Source organism: Megalobrama amblycephala, linkage group LG24 (assembly GCF_018812025.1).
Source record: "Megalobrama amblycephala isolate DHTTF-2021 linkage group LG24, ASM1881202v1, whole genome shotgun sequence".
Classification (NCBI taxonomy): domain Eukaryota; kingdom Metazoa; phylum Chordata; class Actinopteri; order Cypriniformes; family Xenocyprididae; genus Megalobrama; species Megalobrama amblycephala.
Window position 1 is genome coordinate 13,622,325 of NC_063067.1, and position 14,779 is coordinate 13,637,103.

The window sequence follows — 14,779 nt, forward strand, 5'->3', positions numbered from 1 at the left end:
GGAATGAAAGTGAACACGAACACCATGACAGATCTCAGGTGAGTCAACTTTTTTCATTTCATACAGGTTTACATAAACATGAATTAACACAAAAACAAAAGACCAGTTCACTTAGTATAATCCTATAAAATACTATGGACAACACTTCTGCATATGTAAAAAGACAATTAATATAATATCACAGTGTATTTCATATCAACATATGTATTGCTCTTGCAAAATATTTCTTATTTCATATTTTTTTTAAAATACAAAAATCAGAAAGAGAAAGAAACCGGAATGGAAAGTAATATGCCTTCAACAATATACACACATATAGTGCATTAAATACAATAAAATACATTATGTAAAATAGCAGAAACATTCTTAGTGCGGATATTGTTCAGTAACACACTAGTTCCTCGTCTGGATGTCCTTCCTCGTCTGTCTCTGTAAAATAGAGTCTGAGTTTGTTGTGAATTCCTCTGTGCTGCACAAATAGTTCTGTACTTGAATCTGCCGTTGTGTCGCAGCAGCAGATCAGGTTGAATACTGGGTAACACAGTCAGGGTCAAGGATGATCAGTGCTTTGTTGATCTCAGAATGGGTGTATTGAGCTGAGATCAGCTACCACTTTGAGAAAATAAAGTAAAAAGATTCCATCAACAGGCTCATTCAAAGTCAACGTCTGGCAGAATCTCTTTATCCATTATGTCACGTAGTGTCCTTATACAAAGTCTGGGGAGAGAGAGGATTCTGGCAGTGCTGATGTAAAAGACTTTTCAACTCAAGGCTGGTATCCGAGGTATGGGTCCTCTAAAAAAGATAAAAACATACAGTAATTTTACCCAATGGTCAAACATAGGCTTACACTGTTTTTCATGGTGGTCACAATGACACATTTCTTTACCTGCAGCCGGGGGTCCTTGATAACATCCACTGTTGTCACATACACCAGGGGGTCCGATTTCTCCTCGCAGACCTGAAGCTCCTGGAATACCTGGAGGTCCTGCTTTACCATCCTCGCCTTTGGGACCTGGTTCCCCTGTTTTACTTTCACCTGGAGGTCCTGGTGAAGTAGAAACACATATTGGTGCTATTAAACCTTTTTCAGTTTTAACCCTAAAAATTCGCAAAGATCACGCCAGCCATACATGTTCTCACGCAGTGAAAAAATGCATTGCAGAGCAAAGAGGAAGCTGAAAACGCGTCGACAGAAAAGACAGAACAGGTTACCTTTGATATGAAACAAAGTCTCAAATTTTGTAATTTTTAAAGAAATTTAAACAATACTGTGTTGTGGCTCTTTTTTGTGTCGTGACAGATCACTGTAGTGCCTCAGATCAAGTGGCTCATGAATAGATCATCCTACTAGTTCATTTATATCATCAAATTAACATGAATGAACATCAGAAGGAATGTTGTTTCAACCGCGGAAAGACGTCAGAACACACCTTTTTTCACATTCAAGTCCACAAAGTTTATCTACTAATTCCCCTGACTGCTTTGTCAGACATAACGGCGGATTTGGCGTTATGATTGGTTAGATCGCCTGTCAGTCAAACTCCCGGCAAAGTGTCAATTTTGCCCCTCCAGTAAATTTACACTTTTTTTAAAGACATTTAGATATTTTTATTGGAAGACAAGACAAAAATACTTTTGTACAATACAAATGTTTTTGACACTTTTGCTACAGGAAACCTAAATGTGACCCTGGACCAAAAAAACAGTCATAAGGGTCGTTTTTTGAAATTGAGATTTATATATCACCTGAAAGCTGAATAAATAAGCTTGTATTATTTGTATAAAAATGTTAAGATAGGACAATATTTGTCCGAGATACAACTATTTGAAAATCTAGAATCTGAGAGTGCAAAAAAATCTAAATATTGAGAAAATCGCCTTTAAAGCTGTCCAAATGAAGTCCTTAACAATGCATACATTTAATTTTTATATATTTATGGTACGAAATGTACAACATATTTTCATAGAACTTCATCTTTACTTAATATCCTAATGATTTTTGGCATAAAAGAAAAATCGATAATTTTGACCCATAAAATGTATTGTTGGCTATTGCTACAAATATACCTGTGTGACTTATGACTGGTTTTGTGGTCCAGGGTCACAAATATGATGATAAAATGATGACAACCCCATTAAACATTTTTACAAACACAGCAATGTGATACACAAATATATTTCAATACCTGCAAAACCCTTTATTCCCTGTGGTCCCAGCACATTTGCTCCTGGAGACCCTTTCTCACCCGGCATACCTCTGCGTCCTAGAAGTTAATCACAGAATTATGTACATAACTTAAATTCAAAATGTGACTAATGGCAACCATCAGATGTAGTTTTTGTAGTAGCCTAAGAAAAAAAAAGTGTGGAGGCTTACCCTGCTCACCAGGGTACCCGGGTCTCCCAGACTCCCCTCTGCTTCCTTGTCGCCCCTGAGGGCCTCTGGATCCAGGTGACCCTCTTCCCCCCGGTATACCAGGCTCTCCTGGTGGCGCTACTGGTTCCTGGATGGGCACTGGCTTTCGATTCATCTCATTCAAAAAAGCATCCAACTTCAGCACTTCATCTAGAACACAATTTATTATCAACTCATAATTGAAATGCAGTTTCTCATGCCAAGATTTCCATCAAAGCTGCTTTTAAATTCTGCATTTACTTTGATTAAATTAAAATGGCTGTAGTTAATGTACTACATACTGTGCACAAGCTTTTCACAGGCCTGTGAAACAAGCTGGAAGATCACAGCAAGCGACTGTGGCTCGCCCTAATAAACAAAATAATTATTAAAACAAAATAATCTATTTTAAGGTTATGCAAATAGCAAACATGTACTTTTGTAACATACCTTCTCTCCTCTCTCACCCTTACTTCCAGGAAGACCCTGTGAAAAAAAAATAATGTAGTATTAAACACTCCCATCTGGAACATCTACTTAACATTAATCAATTTTATCCATTCTTTTTTTCCCCAATTATATCAAACATCCTTTCTGGACATCTATCTTGGCTGGATAAAATAGAGTTTTACTCACGGTGGGCCCTACAGGACCTAGTGGCCCTCTCTCTCCTACTGGCCCTGGATGACCAGGTATACCCTGGAAACCCTACAAAATGTAAACACTAATATAAATAAAAGTGCAATGAAAGCATGCATTAGATACTCCTTAAATGCATATGGCTGTCTTACTCTTGGCCCTGTGATTCCTGGGCTGCCAATGTTACCCTCCACTCCTCTGGTGCCCTGTGGGAAATTTACAGACAGAAAGATGAATGACAGACTGAACATTCTGACAATAACAGCCTTGAGCCACACAGAGACTTGCCTTAGGACCAGGGATGCCCTCTTCACCTTTTGGACCAGGAGGCCCTGGTAAACCCTACGAACACAGAGTGAAGAAATTCCTGAAATTAGAAAGCATGAAAAACACTACTAATATGACCAGCTACAAACGTAGCCTAAAAGCTCACCTGACTCCCAGGTCTTCCGATATCTCCTTTTTCCCCTCTTGCTCCTGGTGGACCCTTATATAGACAAAGAGAGATAGTTTTAATCTGTTCCAAATGCACTAGATCTTCTCTGTAGAACAAGTGTAGACGTACCACTTTGCCCATTACAGTTATTCCCCGTGGACCAGCAGGTCCAAGAGTGCCAAAGCCACCTTCAGGGCCTGGTTTACCAGGTGGGCCCACCTCACCCTGGAGAGAAGCAGAAAAGGGACAGAAACACATGAATAAGACATACAATACTGTTCATATAAAATTAAGGGGTTAGTTTACCCAAAAATGAAAATTCTGTCATTAGGTACTGACTCTGGTGTTGTTCCACATCTGTAAGACCTTCGTTCATCTTCGGAACACAAATTAAGATATATTTAATGAAATCTGAGAGCTTTCTGTCCCTGAATAGAGATCCAACGCAACTAACACTTTCAAGATTCAGAAAGGTAGAAAAGACATTATTAAAGTAATCCATGTGACTCCAGTGGTTTAACCTTAATTTTATGAAACAACACGAGTGCTTTGTTTGCAGGAAAAAAAAAAAGTACCACTTTATTTATGAAAATATTGACATGCAACGCATGTTCACGAGAGCATCACAACACACGCGTGTTGTATTCAGACTCACGCGTCAACAACGCAACTTTCCTACATTTCTGGACCTTGAAAGTGATAGTTGCATTCGTTCTCTATGGAGGGACAGAAACCTCTCGGATTTCAATAAAAATATCTTAATTTGTGTTCCGAAGATGAAGAAAGGGCTTAGGGATATGGAACGACACGAGGGTGAGTAATTAATGACAAGTTTGGGGTGAACTAACCCTTTAACACTTATTTAGCAAGGATGCATTAAACTGATCAAAGACATTTTTGATGTCAGTAAAAACATTTTTGATGTTACAAAATATTTCTATTTCAAATAAATGCAGTTCTTTTTAATTTTCTATTCATCTAAAAAATTTTGGGGGGAAAATGTACTAGTTGTCACAAAAGTATTAAGCAGCACAACTGTTTTCATCATTGAAAAATAATACAAAATCAGCATATTAGAATGATTTCTGAAGGATCATGTGACTCTGAAGTCTGGAGTAATGATGCTGAAAACTTAGCTTTGCCACAGGAATAAATTACAGTTTCAAATACGAAACAGTTATTTGAATTTGTAATAATATTTCACAATATTAGTGTTTTAACTGCATTTTTGATCAAATAAATTAGACTTCTTTCAAACATCTTACTGACCCCAAACTTTTTGATGGTAGTATATAATATTAATATCAGTAAAATGAAAAATGTGGTGGTGTGGCTTAGTGGTTTGTAGGTTTAAACCCCACATTGTCTGTATGCGAGTTGCCCTACCTTTTGGCCCAACTCTCCCTTTTCTCCCTTCTCCCCACGAGGGCCAGGTCTCCCCTGAAAACAGGCATATCATAACACTAATAATTATCATAACACTACTTATTCCAACCAACTATTAATTGATTACACAAGCTTTCTAATGTCAGTGTCGGTTTTAAAATGCAGCGTTGTAATCTCACAGGTGGCCCGGTGTCTCCAGGTGCTCCAGGGACGTCGGTGGTACAGGTGCAAGCATAAGCAGGGGCTGGACAGCTCTCCTCGTCTCTCTAGAGAACAGAGAGTGACATTAAAAAACAGAAGCAACTTTAAGGCATCCTGCACTACATAGAGTAATTCAGTGCCATCCATATTGAGATGTCAACACAAACTAGATTGATTGTGTACCTGTGAGGGCAGATCACAGCAGCTGTCTTCTGATGCCCAAGTAGTGTTGCACACAATCTCAAAGGACTGCAGCTGAAACTAGAAAAAAATACAATACATATAGCCTTAATATGTGTGTATATATTGCAGTTCAATGTTTAGTGTCAGCAAGATTTTTTTTTTTTAAAGAAATTAATATTCAGCAAGGATGCATTAAATTGATCAAAAGTGAGAGTAAACATATTTATAATGTTACAAAAAAATATGTTTCAAATAAATGCTGTCTTTTTTACCAAAATTTTTACCAACCCCAAACTTTTGGACGGATGTGTATGTACAGTTTGTATATTTGTATTTCATATTTGAATTTGAAGTGTTTCTGGTCATGAAGTGAGACTCACAGCTGCAGATCCGCTGTGAGGTCCACGTGTCCTCACTAGTTTTCCCAGCATCTCAAAGCCATCAGTAGGCAAAGTTCCCAAGGGACGTGCGGGCCGCTCACCAACCCTCTGGCAGTCTACAGACAGTGATACGCTCACCTGACTGACTGACAAATGGATCTGCCAATCAAATCAGGTAAAGAGATAAAAAAGAATCAGAGGCAGCTTTAGTGTTGTATCTCTTTTCTCCCCTTACTAAAAGACACTTCTCTAAGCCCTGCCTTAAAGGTGCCGTAGAACGTCTTTTTAAAAGATGTAATATAAGTCTAAGGCGTCCCCTGAATGTGTCTGTGAAGTTTCAGCTCAAAATACCCCATAGATTTTTTTTAGGCTAATTAATTTTTTTAACTGCCTATTTTGGAGCATCATTAACTATGCACCGATTCAGGCTGCGGCCCCTTTAAATCTCTCGCTCCCCAATGTAATGATCCATGTAATCATGGATCATGTCAGTTATTATTGCTCCATCTGCCATTTTTCATTATTGTCCTTGCTAGCTTACCTAGTCTGTTGATTCAGCTGTGCAGATCCAGACGTTAATACTGCCTGCCCTTGTGTAATGCCTTGAACATGGGCTGGCATATGCAAATATTGGGGGCGTACATATTAATAATCTAGACTGTTACGTAACAGTCGGTGTTATGTTGAGATTCGCCTGTTTTCCGGAGGTCTTTTAAACAAATGAGATTTATATAAGAAGGAGGAAGCAATGGAGTTTGAAACTCAATGTATGTCTTTTCCATGTACTGAACTCTTGTTATTCAACTATGCCGAGGTAAATTCAATTTTTGATTGTAGGGCACCTTTAAATAGTTTCTGACCAATCCTACCTTCGCAACTGTAACTATCTGCCATTTTATAGACAAGCTTGCACAGTTTTAAAACACAATTTTATTGAAATTCTCCCAGAAAAAGGTGGGATGCTTGTAACCTTTTTCTTTTTCTAAACTTTCAAATGAGGCTTTTCTCTTTTTAGTTGCTGTTCACAAGCGTTTACCTCCATTCTGATTTCAAGTTATTGTTTAAAGGTGCAGTAAGCGATTTCTGAGGAACGCTGTTGAAAGTGGAGCGCACTGAGCACCAAAACACACTTCAGCCAATCAGCAGTAAGGGGGGAGGTGCCTGTGTTACATGGCGTGTTTGTGAATTTGGGGGCGGAGCTATCAAGATAGTGGTGTGATCCTTTTGGGTAGAGGCATGTTTGTTTTGGTGATTTCAAATATCAACAGAGTTTCTCAGAAATCACTTACTGCACCTTTAATTTAAAAACATAATTCAAGTAAAATGGCAAATAAAAATCCTTTTCTGAAATTCTGAAATGGAAATCATTCTGTAAAGCTTTTCTGACTGAGCATGAGTAACCAGTAACGTTTGCACAAACCTTGTGAAAACTGCCGTAGAAAACCGAGTGGACTTGTGGCTGGTCAAAGGTCAGTTCCTGTATCTCTCCTCTGTAGTCCAGACTGAAATACAGCAGAAGCTTCTTCTCAGCTAAATAACAGAACAGAGAAGAAGGATCTAATGAACTTGACTAGGGATTTACAATTCAATAGTCTGGCTTTTGAATTCAAACCACTCTTGAATTTATTTACAAAATGTCTAGGTGCTTACGGTCCAGCACTACCCCCATCTTGGGCTGGAAGTCATTGTCCGTGAGCTGCCAGAGGGCGAACGGTTCCCTGGGTGAATCCTGCAAGAGCCTAAAGGCCATGCTGATGGTGTGTTCTGGAGAAAATCCAGCCGGGTGGATAAAGCTGAGACAGACACGCAGGGTGTGAGCGATGACTGCAGGGTGTAACTGGGCTGTTTAATGATATGTGCATGTGTATGTTTGTGTTTCTTACCCTGTGCTCTGGGTCAGCTGTACGTCTCTATAGAGGGTGTAACTGGGCAAGGTGTTGAAGATGAAAGGTTCAGCTGCCACACCCTCAATAGTAGAGTGAGCTCTCTGAGTCAGACCGAATGCTTCCATCATGTTGAATCCTAGAAAACACATGTACACACACACACACACACACACACACACACACACACACACACACACACAAATTCACATTTTCTAATAGTTCAGGGCTAAACAATAAGGATGGCCTGTTAACTCTGGGTTGGTATGAGAGAGTTTATGAATATAAGAATGGAGTTTTCTGTAAAAGCAAATAATGAAAATAACTAATTTCCAAGCTAATTTTATTTGTAAAGAAAATATAACATTTGATAATATTTATAATATGTTCTGTTAAAAATACTTTATTTTAAATTGAATATTAAATGCAAAAATTACATTAAAATATTAAATGTTTTTTTTTTTTTTATAAAAAAATATTAATCTATTAAATGACAAAAATTATATTAAAATGAGAAATTGAAAAAAAATATTGTACCTGAAATATTGGCTTGACTGGGTAAACAGACAAAACCTTACTGTTGAGCCCTGCATTAGCATAATATTGCTTTCTGAGAAAGGCAGTAGACTATATCTTGGTTGTTGAGATTAAAAAGTCAATGTCATGGATTTGTTTCTCGGGAAATGCATAAAATGATCATATGTACACCTAAAATTCTATGCAAGTATGCAAAAGTATGACCATACCTTTAATCACATGATTTCTGACCGTCATCTCAGGACACACTGAAAAAGAAAGAAAGAAAGAAAGCATGTTATGTTTGAAGAAAGCTGCGTTTTTACCAAAAGCAGCATAAAGGTCTGTTCACACCAAAAGTGAAGTGGAAAAGCAAAGCGAATTGCTTTCGGTACATTTGCATTCAGTATTGACCCACTCACCAAAGAAAAATAGCTTTGTTCTGATGTCGAATGAATTGGTTTGATATGAACAGATCAAAAAAGTATGCATTGTTTCTATTCAAAATCTTCTTTGCACTTTATATTCATTGAAATATTTGTGTTTGGTATGAATTGCCCTTAACTCTTACCTTCTCTTTGTATGGGATGCAGACGAGGAGGAACCTGAATTCTCACAGGAGCGGTTGCTTTATAAAGAGAATCATTTGCTATTACCATTGAGAAAAACATAACATCAGTCATTTTTTGGGCTGAAATCTGTCTCAAACAGGATTCTGACCTGTGGGGTGAAGGATGGTAACAGCAGCGCCCTCTACTGTTCCCAGACGGGAGTGCACACTGATGCGGTACACAGTTTCAGACTGCAGCTCGGAGAAACAGTGACTGCTGCTGCCAGCATCTACTATCTCCTCCTTAGTCTGTTTATCTGAGCATAAACGTTCAGAGAGAAATAAATGACACAAAACAAACTGCCTGTTCAGCAAGTTTTCCAAAAAAAGAGTTTCATGATTCTTTATGATGCTTCATTTCAGAGCTGGTACCTCTGAGGGCCTGGATGACTATGCGATAACCACTGACTGCTGGTACGGGTCTCCAGGACACACATATACTGGAGTGGTCAGACCGTACCACACTCACGCTGCTCACCCGCAGGCTGGCTGGTTGTGCAGAGAAACACACAGGAGATTAAGTTCAAGACACAGCTGGCAGTGCAAAGTATATACTTGGTCAGTACACATGTAATACTAAAGATACTATGTGTGTTTGTGTGTGACTCACTGGTTTTCCCCTGGGCTGAGGCACTGCCGCCCTCTCTGCTGCGGTACTCAGCAGTCACCAGCACACTGTAACGAGTGTCTGGCTGCAGATTCTGCAGTAGGACCCGCCTCTCTCTGCCTGGCAATGACACCTATTCAAAATAACCAACATGAATATTACACCACACTTATAACACAACAAACAAATCAAGAAATAGTGAGAAGTTTCAGGGTTATTATTATTATTTTTAATTTAGTTTTTACCTTTATTTATTATCAATTTATCCTTTGGTTCATTATACTTATTCATTGTTTTTCTATTTTTTGTTTTCAATTTGTACTTTTATTTTTTGTTCATGATTTTTCACAACTGTTCAGTTTCAATGTTTTTCTTTTTCTTTTTTTTTTAGTATTTTAGGGGTGCAAAAGTTAGTTAAGTTATAGCATTTAAATATGTTAACATATTTTTTAAAAAGTATAATCTTTATAATAATATCCTCAAATATATATATAACATACACACATTATCATTCAAAAGATTGGGGTCGGTAAACATATCGGTAAGATATGCTCACCAAGGTTCCATTTATTTGATTAAAAATACAGTAAAAACAGTAATTTTGTGAAATATTATTACTATTTAAAATAACTGTTTTCTATTTGAATATATTTTAAGCTGAGCTGAGCAAAGCTGAATTTTCAGCATCAATTTTCAGTGTCACATGATCCTTCAGAAATCATTCTATTATGCTCATTTAGAAACATTTCATATTATCATCAATGTTTGAAAACAGTTGTGCTGCTTAATATTTTTGTGGAAACCGTGATGCATTTTTTCATTATTTGTTTGATGAATGGAAAGTAATATTTAGGATACAAATCTTTTGTAACAATATAAATGTCTTTACTGTCATTTTTGATCAGTTTAATGCATACTTGCTAAATAAAAGTATAAATTTCCTTTAAAAAAAAATAAATCGTACTGACCCCAAACATCTAGTCCCCGAACATCTATCTCTAAGGCCATCTAGTGTTATTATCAACTGGCTTTTTTATGATTAATCAGGATGGGTTGTAAGATTTCATAATATATGGTGTCAAAAACTAAAATTAATCTGAGGTCATTATTTTATTAATTTGAGAGTCACTAAATTGTTTTGTAGTTTGTTTGTTTGTTTTTTTCAATTACACTACCATTCAAAAGTTTGGGACCGGTAAGATTTTTAATGTTTTTAAAAGAAGTTTCGTCTGCTCACCAAGGCTGCATTTATTTAATTAAACATACAGTAAAAACAGTAATATTGTGAAATATTATTACAATTTAAAATAACTGTTTTCTATTTGAATATATTTCACAAAGTAATTATTTCCTGTGATGGCAAAGCTGAATTTTCAGCATCGTCACTCCAGTCGTCAGTGTCACATGATCCTTCAGAAATCATTCTAATATCTGATTTGCTGCGCAACAAACACTTCTGATTATTATTAATGTTGAAAACAGTTGTGTACTTTTTTTTTCAGGATACCTTGATTAATAAAAAGTTCAAAAGAACAGCATTTATCTGAAATACAAAGCTTCTGTAGCATTATACACTACCGTTCAAAAGTTTGGGGACAGTAAGAATTTTTATTTTAATTTTTTTGAAAAGAAATTAAAGAAATTAATACTTTTATTCAACAGGGATGCATTAAATCATTCAAAAGTGACAGTAAAGACACAAAAGATTATATTTCAAATAAATGCCGTTTTTTTTTACTTTCTATTCATCAAAGAATCCTGAAAAAAAAATATGGTACACAAATATTTTGTACAATTGTACACAATAAATGTTTCTTGAACAGCAAATCAGCATATTATAATGATTTCTGAAGGATCATGTCACACTGAAGACTAGAGTAATGATGAAGAATAGAAAACAGTTATTTTAAATTGTAATAATATTTCACAATATTCCATATTCCATATTTTTACTGTATTTTTAATTAAATAAATGCAATCTTGATGAGCAGACAAAACTTATTTTAAAAACATTAAAAATCTTACCGATCCCAAACTTTTGAACGGTAGTGTATATTTTTTTATTTTAATTTCAATCATCATAAATGTTTTCATTTAGAACCAGATCTTTACATTGTCTGAAGAAAATATTGGTGTTTGGCCATTCAGAAGTTGTCAGGCCATTGCTATGCAGCTGCTAAAATGATCTAAGTGGTTTTAAGTGCCTTTGGGACAAAACAATTCAACTACACATAGGCAATACAAAATAAGTTTCACTCTTCTAAAAGCACTCACCGAGTTCTCCCTCGCATCCCCATTTAGGGGAGTGTAAGACACACGGTACTGCAGCACATGGGCATTGGGGTGAACCCAGGTGACCAGCATACTGACTGCTGTCTCCTCTGAGATGGATAAACTGCTCGGACCACCTCCAGACACTAAAAGAGCACAAAAAAAACAAGTTATTCATGTATTGTAGTCAAACAATTTTTATATATGTGTATGAGTTTATATACTTACAGGTGCTGTATCGAATGGCCACAGCCTCACTCTGAGCCCCATCGGCATATAGTGCAGAGAGTGAAATCTGATATTCCTTATCTTCCTCAACCTCTTCCAAGATTGCCCCCTCACTCTCCCCATCTACTGTCAGCTGGAATATACCCATGAATCACCACCTATTACCAAATTACTATCACCTATAATTACCTATTACTAAATTCATGTAGTAATCAAAGCTATTTCAATCAGTATTGACTGCACATACATAACACAGGAAGTGCTAGAGTTGGAGCGAACCTGCCTGAGGTCTCCTCCGCTGAGGGAGATCCATTTGATGAGATAAGAGACCACGTCATCTGCCGCGGCTTCCCATCGCACCGTTATGTCACTGCCGGAGAAGTTAGTGACTCTCAGATCTGAGGGAGCCGGGACCCTCACTGAAATATCAGAGAGCATTTAAGCAACAATCTTCTAAACTGGGGTCACGAAATGAAACTTGTGAAAAATGTGTGTAACTTACAGGTAGTGACATTGGCTGTGATGGGAGTGGACAGGCCCTTTTCATAGAGTGATTGGACTGACACCAGATACCTGGAGAGGGAAGACAGATTCTGCAGCAACACTGTGTTCACACCTTTGACCTCCACCTGAGAAACAGAGAGAATGAGTACATACTGTACACTACCGCTCAAAAGTTTGGGTTTTGTAACAGTATGAAAGTCCTTACTGTCACTTTTGACCAATTTAATGCATCCATGCTTAATAAAAGTATTTATTTCCTTAAAAAAAAAAAAAAAGTTTAATCTCTGCTCGTATTACTAGAACGAAAGAGAAAGACTCAAAGCTGTTTGGGACATCAGAACCTCATCAAAAACCACCTAACAAGAGACTTCTGAGATCTGCTTACCTGCTTGACATCACTGCCGTGATTGGTACTGTAGACGATGCGGTGTGCAGGAACATCGACAGCTCCAGGGACCCATGTGACCTTCAGAGTGCTATGACTAACCATGGGAAATTGCAAACTGAGAGGAGACGGCAATGGGACTGGAAGAAAATAGACAGGCGAGAGAAAGAACAAAGGGAATGAGCAAAAGACACAGGAAGAGGTCTGCATTCCCATGGGATTCCTGCAAGACTCAATTCAATTTGTTGCAGCAAGGGACTAAACTTCTGAGCTGGAGGTGGAAATCTGTTCTCAATTTCCTGTACTGGTGGGAATTCCCAGTTGATCAGTTTTTGTGAATTGTTTATTGCGATGAATTGGTTTAAAATGATTCAGTGATTCTTTTGCATCAATCAAAGGTCGTTCAGCATTTGGTATAGCCAACCGTGCTGAGATTTCCGGGTTGAGAACGTTTTGTAATCATGCTGTGCCGAACCAAGCTCAAGTGGAAATATAACTGGAACTGTTCCTTACCATTCTTGGAAACGTTCAATTAAAAGTCCGGATAAAAGTGTGTGTGAGCAGGAAAATCAGTCCTGCACAGACCTCAGATAGAGGTAGATACATTTCTATGTAAATGCTGATAATGAATCGATATTTACATGTGGTGCCGATGGCAGTGATCGGGTCACTAGGGTCCTCATCATACAAAGCATAGAGTGTGACTGAATAATCTGTGGATGGCATCAGATCCACTAACTCTACGTCTGTCTGAGCAGGTCCAAACTTCACCTGGTCCAAAAAAACAAGAGCACAGGAAAGGCATCAAACCATTGTAACATAATTAGAAACACTGAACCATATGGCCAGACATCACAGGATTCCAGACTCACCTCTTTGGCATCATCAGGCTCTCCATCATTGAGTGCGGAGTATAAGGCCATGTACTGCGTGGCTCCTGCGGCCGGTTGCCAGCGTACTCGCAGGCTGCTGGGGGAGGAGGCGGTGACCTCTAGAGCCTCAGGTATCGCCAATGGTACTTTAAAGTGGAGAGCATTTCATTCATCCAAATTATATTATCAGCATAAAAAAAAAATCTGCATGAATTTTCAGAATGACTTTAATGTAAGCAGCATTTTTTATTACCTCCGTAATATGTACATGAATTCATGATTGCCTCATGCTGCCTTCATGTGCTATAGGAAATGTGATAATTCCCACTTCTGAAGTCATGATTACGAGCTTATCGTATTCAAGTTTCGACATGAGAGGCCGTTCATGTGCACTTTTTTACCTAAGAAACTAATATTTATGATAATTCTGAGAGTATGTGAAGGCAGCATAAGTCCCCTTTAAAACTCATATGAAACCGGTGGCAGGCTTCGACTCATCCCCATATTTCAGTCAGCGTTATTCAGCGTGTTCTTCAAGGACAACATGTGTGCATTTATTGATAGATTATTATGACATCTGCATCTGTGTAGTTCTTTGTCGTAAATGAAGTTTACATAATATGATGTGGGAGCAATTCATGACTGTAAAATCTGGGCTTAATTATTTATTTTGTGAAATTCCATTCATCTAAATGGCATGAGACTTTGTGACTTTTCCTACTTGTGCTATGCTTCATATTTCAGTGGAATAAAATTGCTAAAATGTGTTATAATATTCATTTTATAATAAATCCAAAAGCAAAAAATGCGAAAAGAACTATAAAAAGAGTATGCCAGAGTGGAAATGGCAAAATGAGCCAATGAGTGGTCATCTGCAGCCATCTACTGGTTACAGTGGTAATTTCAAGTCATTGATGTTATAAGTGTTAATTTCAAGTCAAGTCATGTTATAAGTGTTTGGTGACAGAAATCCTCCACTAAAGCACAGAACGTTTTCTTTCATTTATTTATCTCCATGAATGAAAATGATACATGTAGATCTTCTTTGAAGTTAATTTTACTGGACAAATGTAACTAAAAAAAATAATAGTGTTTAAAACATTACATACAAAAAATATTTTACCTGCATATTGCCAATCTAGACAATTACAGTAATATAAAGTTTGTCTATATTCTCAATGAATATTAATGAATATTAGCTGGTTATTTAAAAATGATTAGAAATGTATTCAATATTCAGGGATTGATTTGATAGGTAGTGTAGAACCTGAGCCCCCCTA

The 14,779-nt window shown here is 37.3% G+C and overlaps 1 protein-coding gene across 2 annotated transcripts in view; it reads right to left on the reverse strand.

Annotated features, from left to right (window-relative positions):
- Nucleotides 1–34: 34 nt before the first annotated feature.
- LOC125260538 (collagen alpha-1(XX) chain) overlaps nt 35–14,779 on the reverse strand; it is a 38,985-nt gene continuing 24,240 nt past the window's right edge. For both annotated transcript variants that reach the window (XM_048178944.1, XM_048178945.1), the window contains exons 13-42: nt 13,500–13,645; nt 13,269–13,398; nt 12,628–12,767; nt 12,241–12,367; nt 12,018–12,157; nt 11,739–11,871; nt 11,514–11,656; nt 9,243–9,372; nt 9,005–9,121; nt 8,743–8,889; nt 8,594–8,650; nt 8,253–8,291; nt 7,507–7,645; nt 7,274–7,416; nt 7,044–7,153; nt 5,624–5,782; nt 5,244–5,321; nt 5,039–5,125; nt 4,860–4,913; nt 3,603–3,698; nt 3,471–3,524; nt 3,326–3,379; nt 3,190–3,243; nt 3,035–3,106; nt 2,849–2,884; nt 2,701–2,767; nt 2,381–2,569; nt 2,190–2,267; nt 890–1,048; nt 35–795 (exon numbers count right to left, since the gene is read on the reverse strand). In XM_048178944.1, the coding sequence (XP_048034901.1) occupies nt 767–795; nt 890–1,048; nt 2,190–2,267; nt 2,381–2,569; nt 2,701–2,767; nt 2,849–2,884; nt 3,035–3,106; nt 3,190–3,243; nt 3,326–3,379; nt 3,471–3,524; nt 3,603–3,698; nt 4,860–4,913; nt 5,039–5,125; nt 5,244–5,321; nt 5,624–5,782; nt 7,044–7,153; nt 7,274–7,416; nt 7,507–7,645; nt 8,253–8,291; nt 8,594–8,650; nt 8,743–8,889; nt 9,005–9,121; nt 9,243–9,372; nt 11,514–11,656; nt 11,739–11,871; nt 12,018–12,157; nt 12,241–12,367; nt 12,628–12,767; nt 13,269–13,398; nt 13,500–13,645 (3,107 nt within the window). In that variant the 3' untranslated portion in view covers nt 35–766. The remainder of the gene's footprint in view (nt 796–889; nt 1,049–2,189; nt 2,268–2,380; nt 2,570–2,700; nt 2,768–2,848; nt 2,885–3,034; nt 3,107–3,189; nt 3,244–3,325; nt 3,380–3,470; nt 3,525–3,602; nt 3,699–4,859; nt 4,914–5,038; nt 5,126–5,243; nt 5,322–5,623; nt 5,783–7,043; nt 7,154–7,273; nt 7,417–7,506; nt 7,646–8,252; nt 8,292–8,593; nt 8,651–8,742; nt 8,890–9,004; nt 9,122–9,242; nt 9,373–11,513; nt 11,657–11,738; nt 11,872–12,017; nt 12,158–12,240; nt 12,368–12,627; nt 12,768–13,268; nt 13,399–13,499; nt 13,646–14,779) is intronic.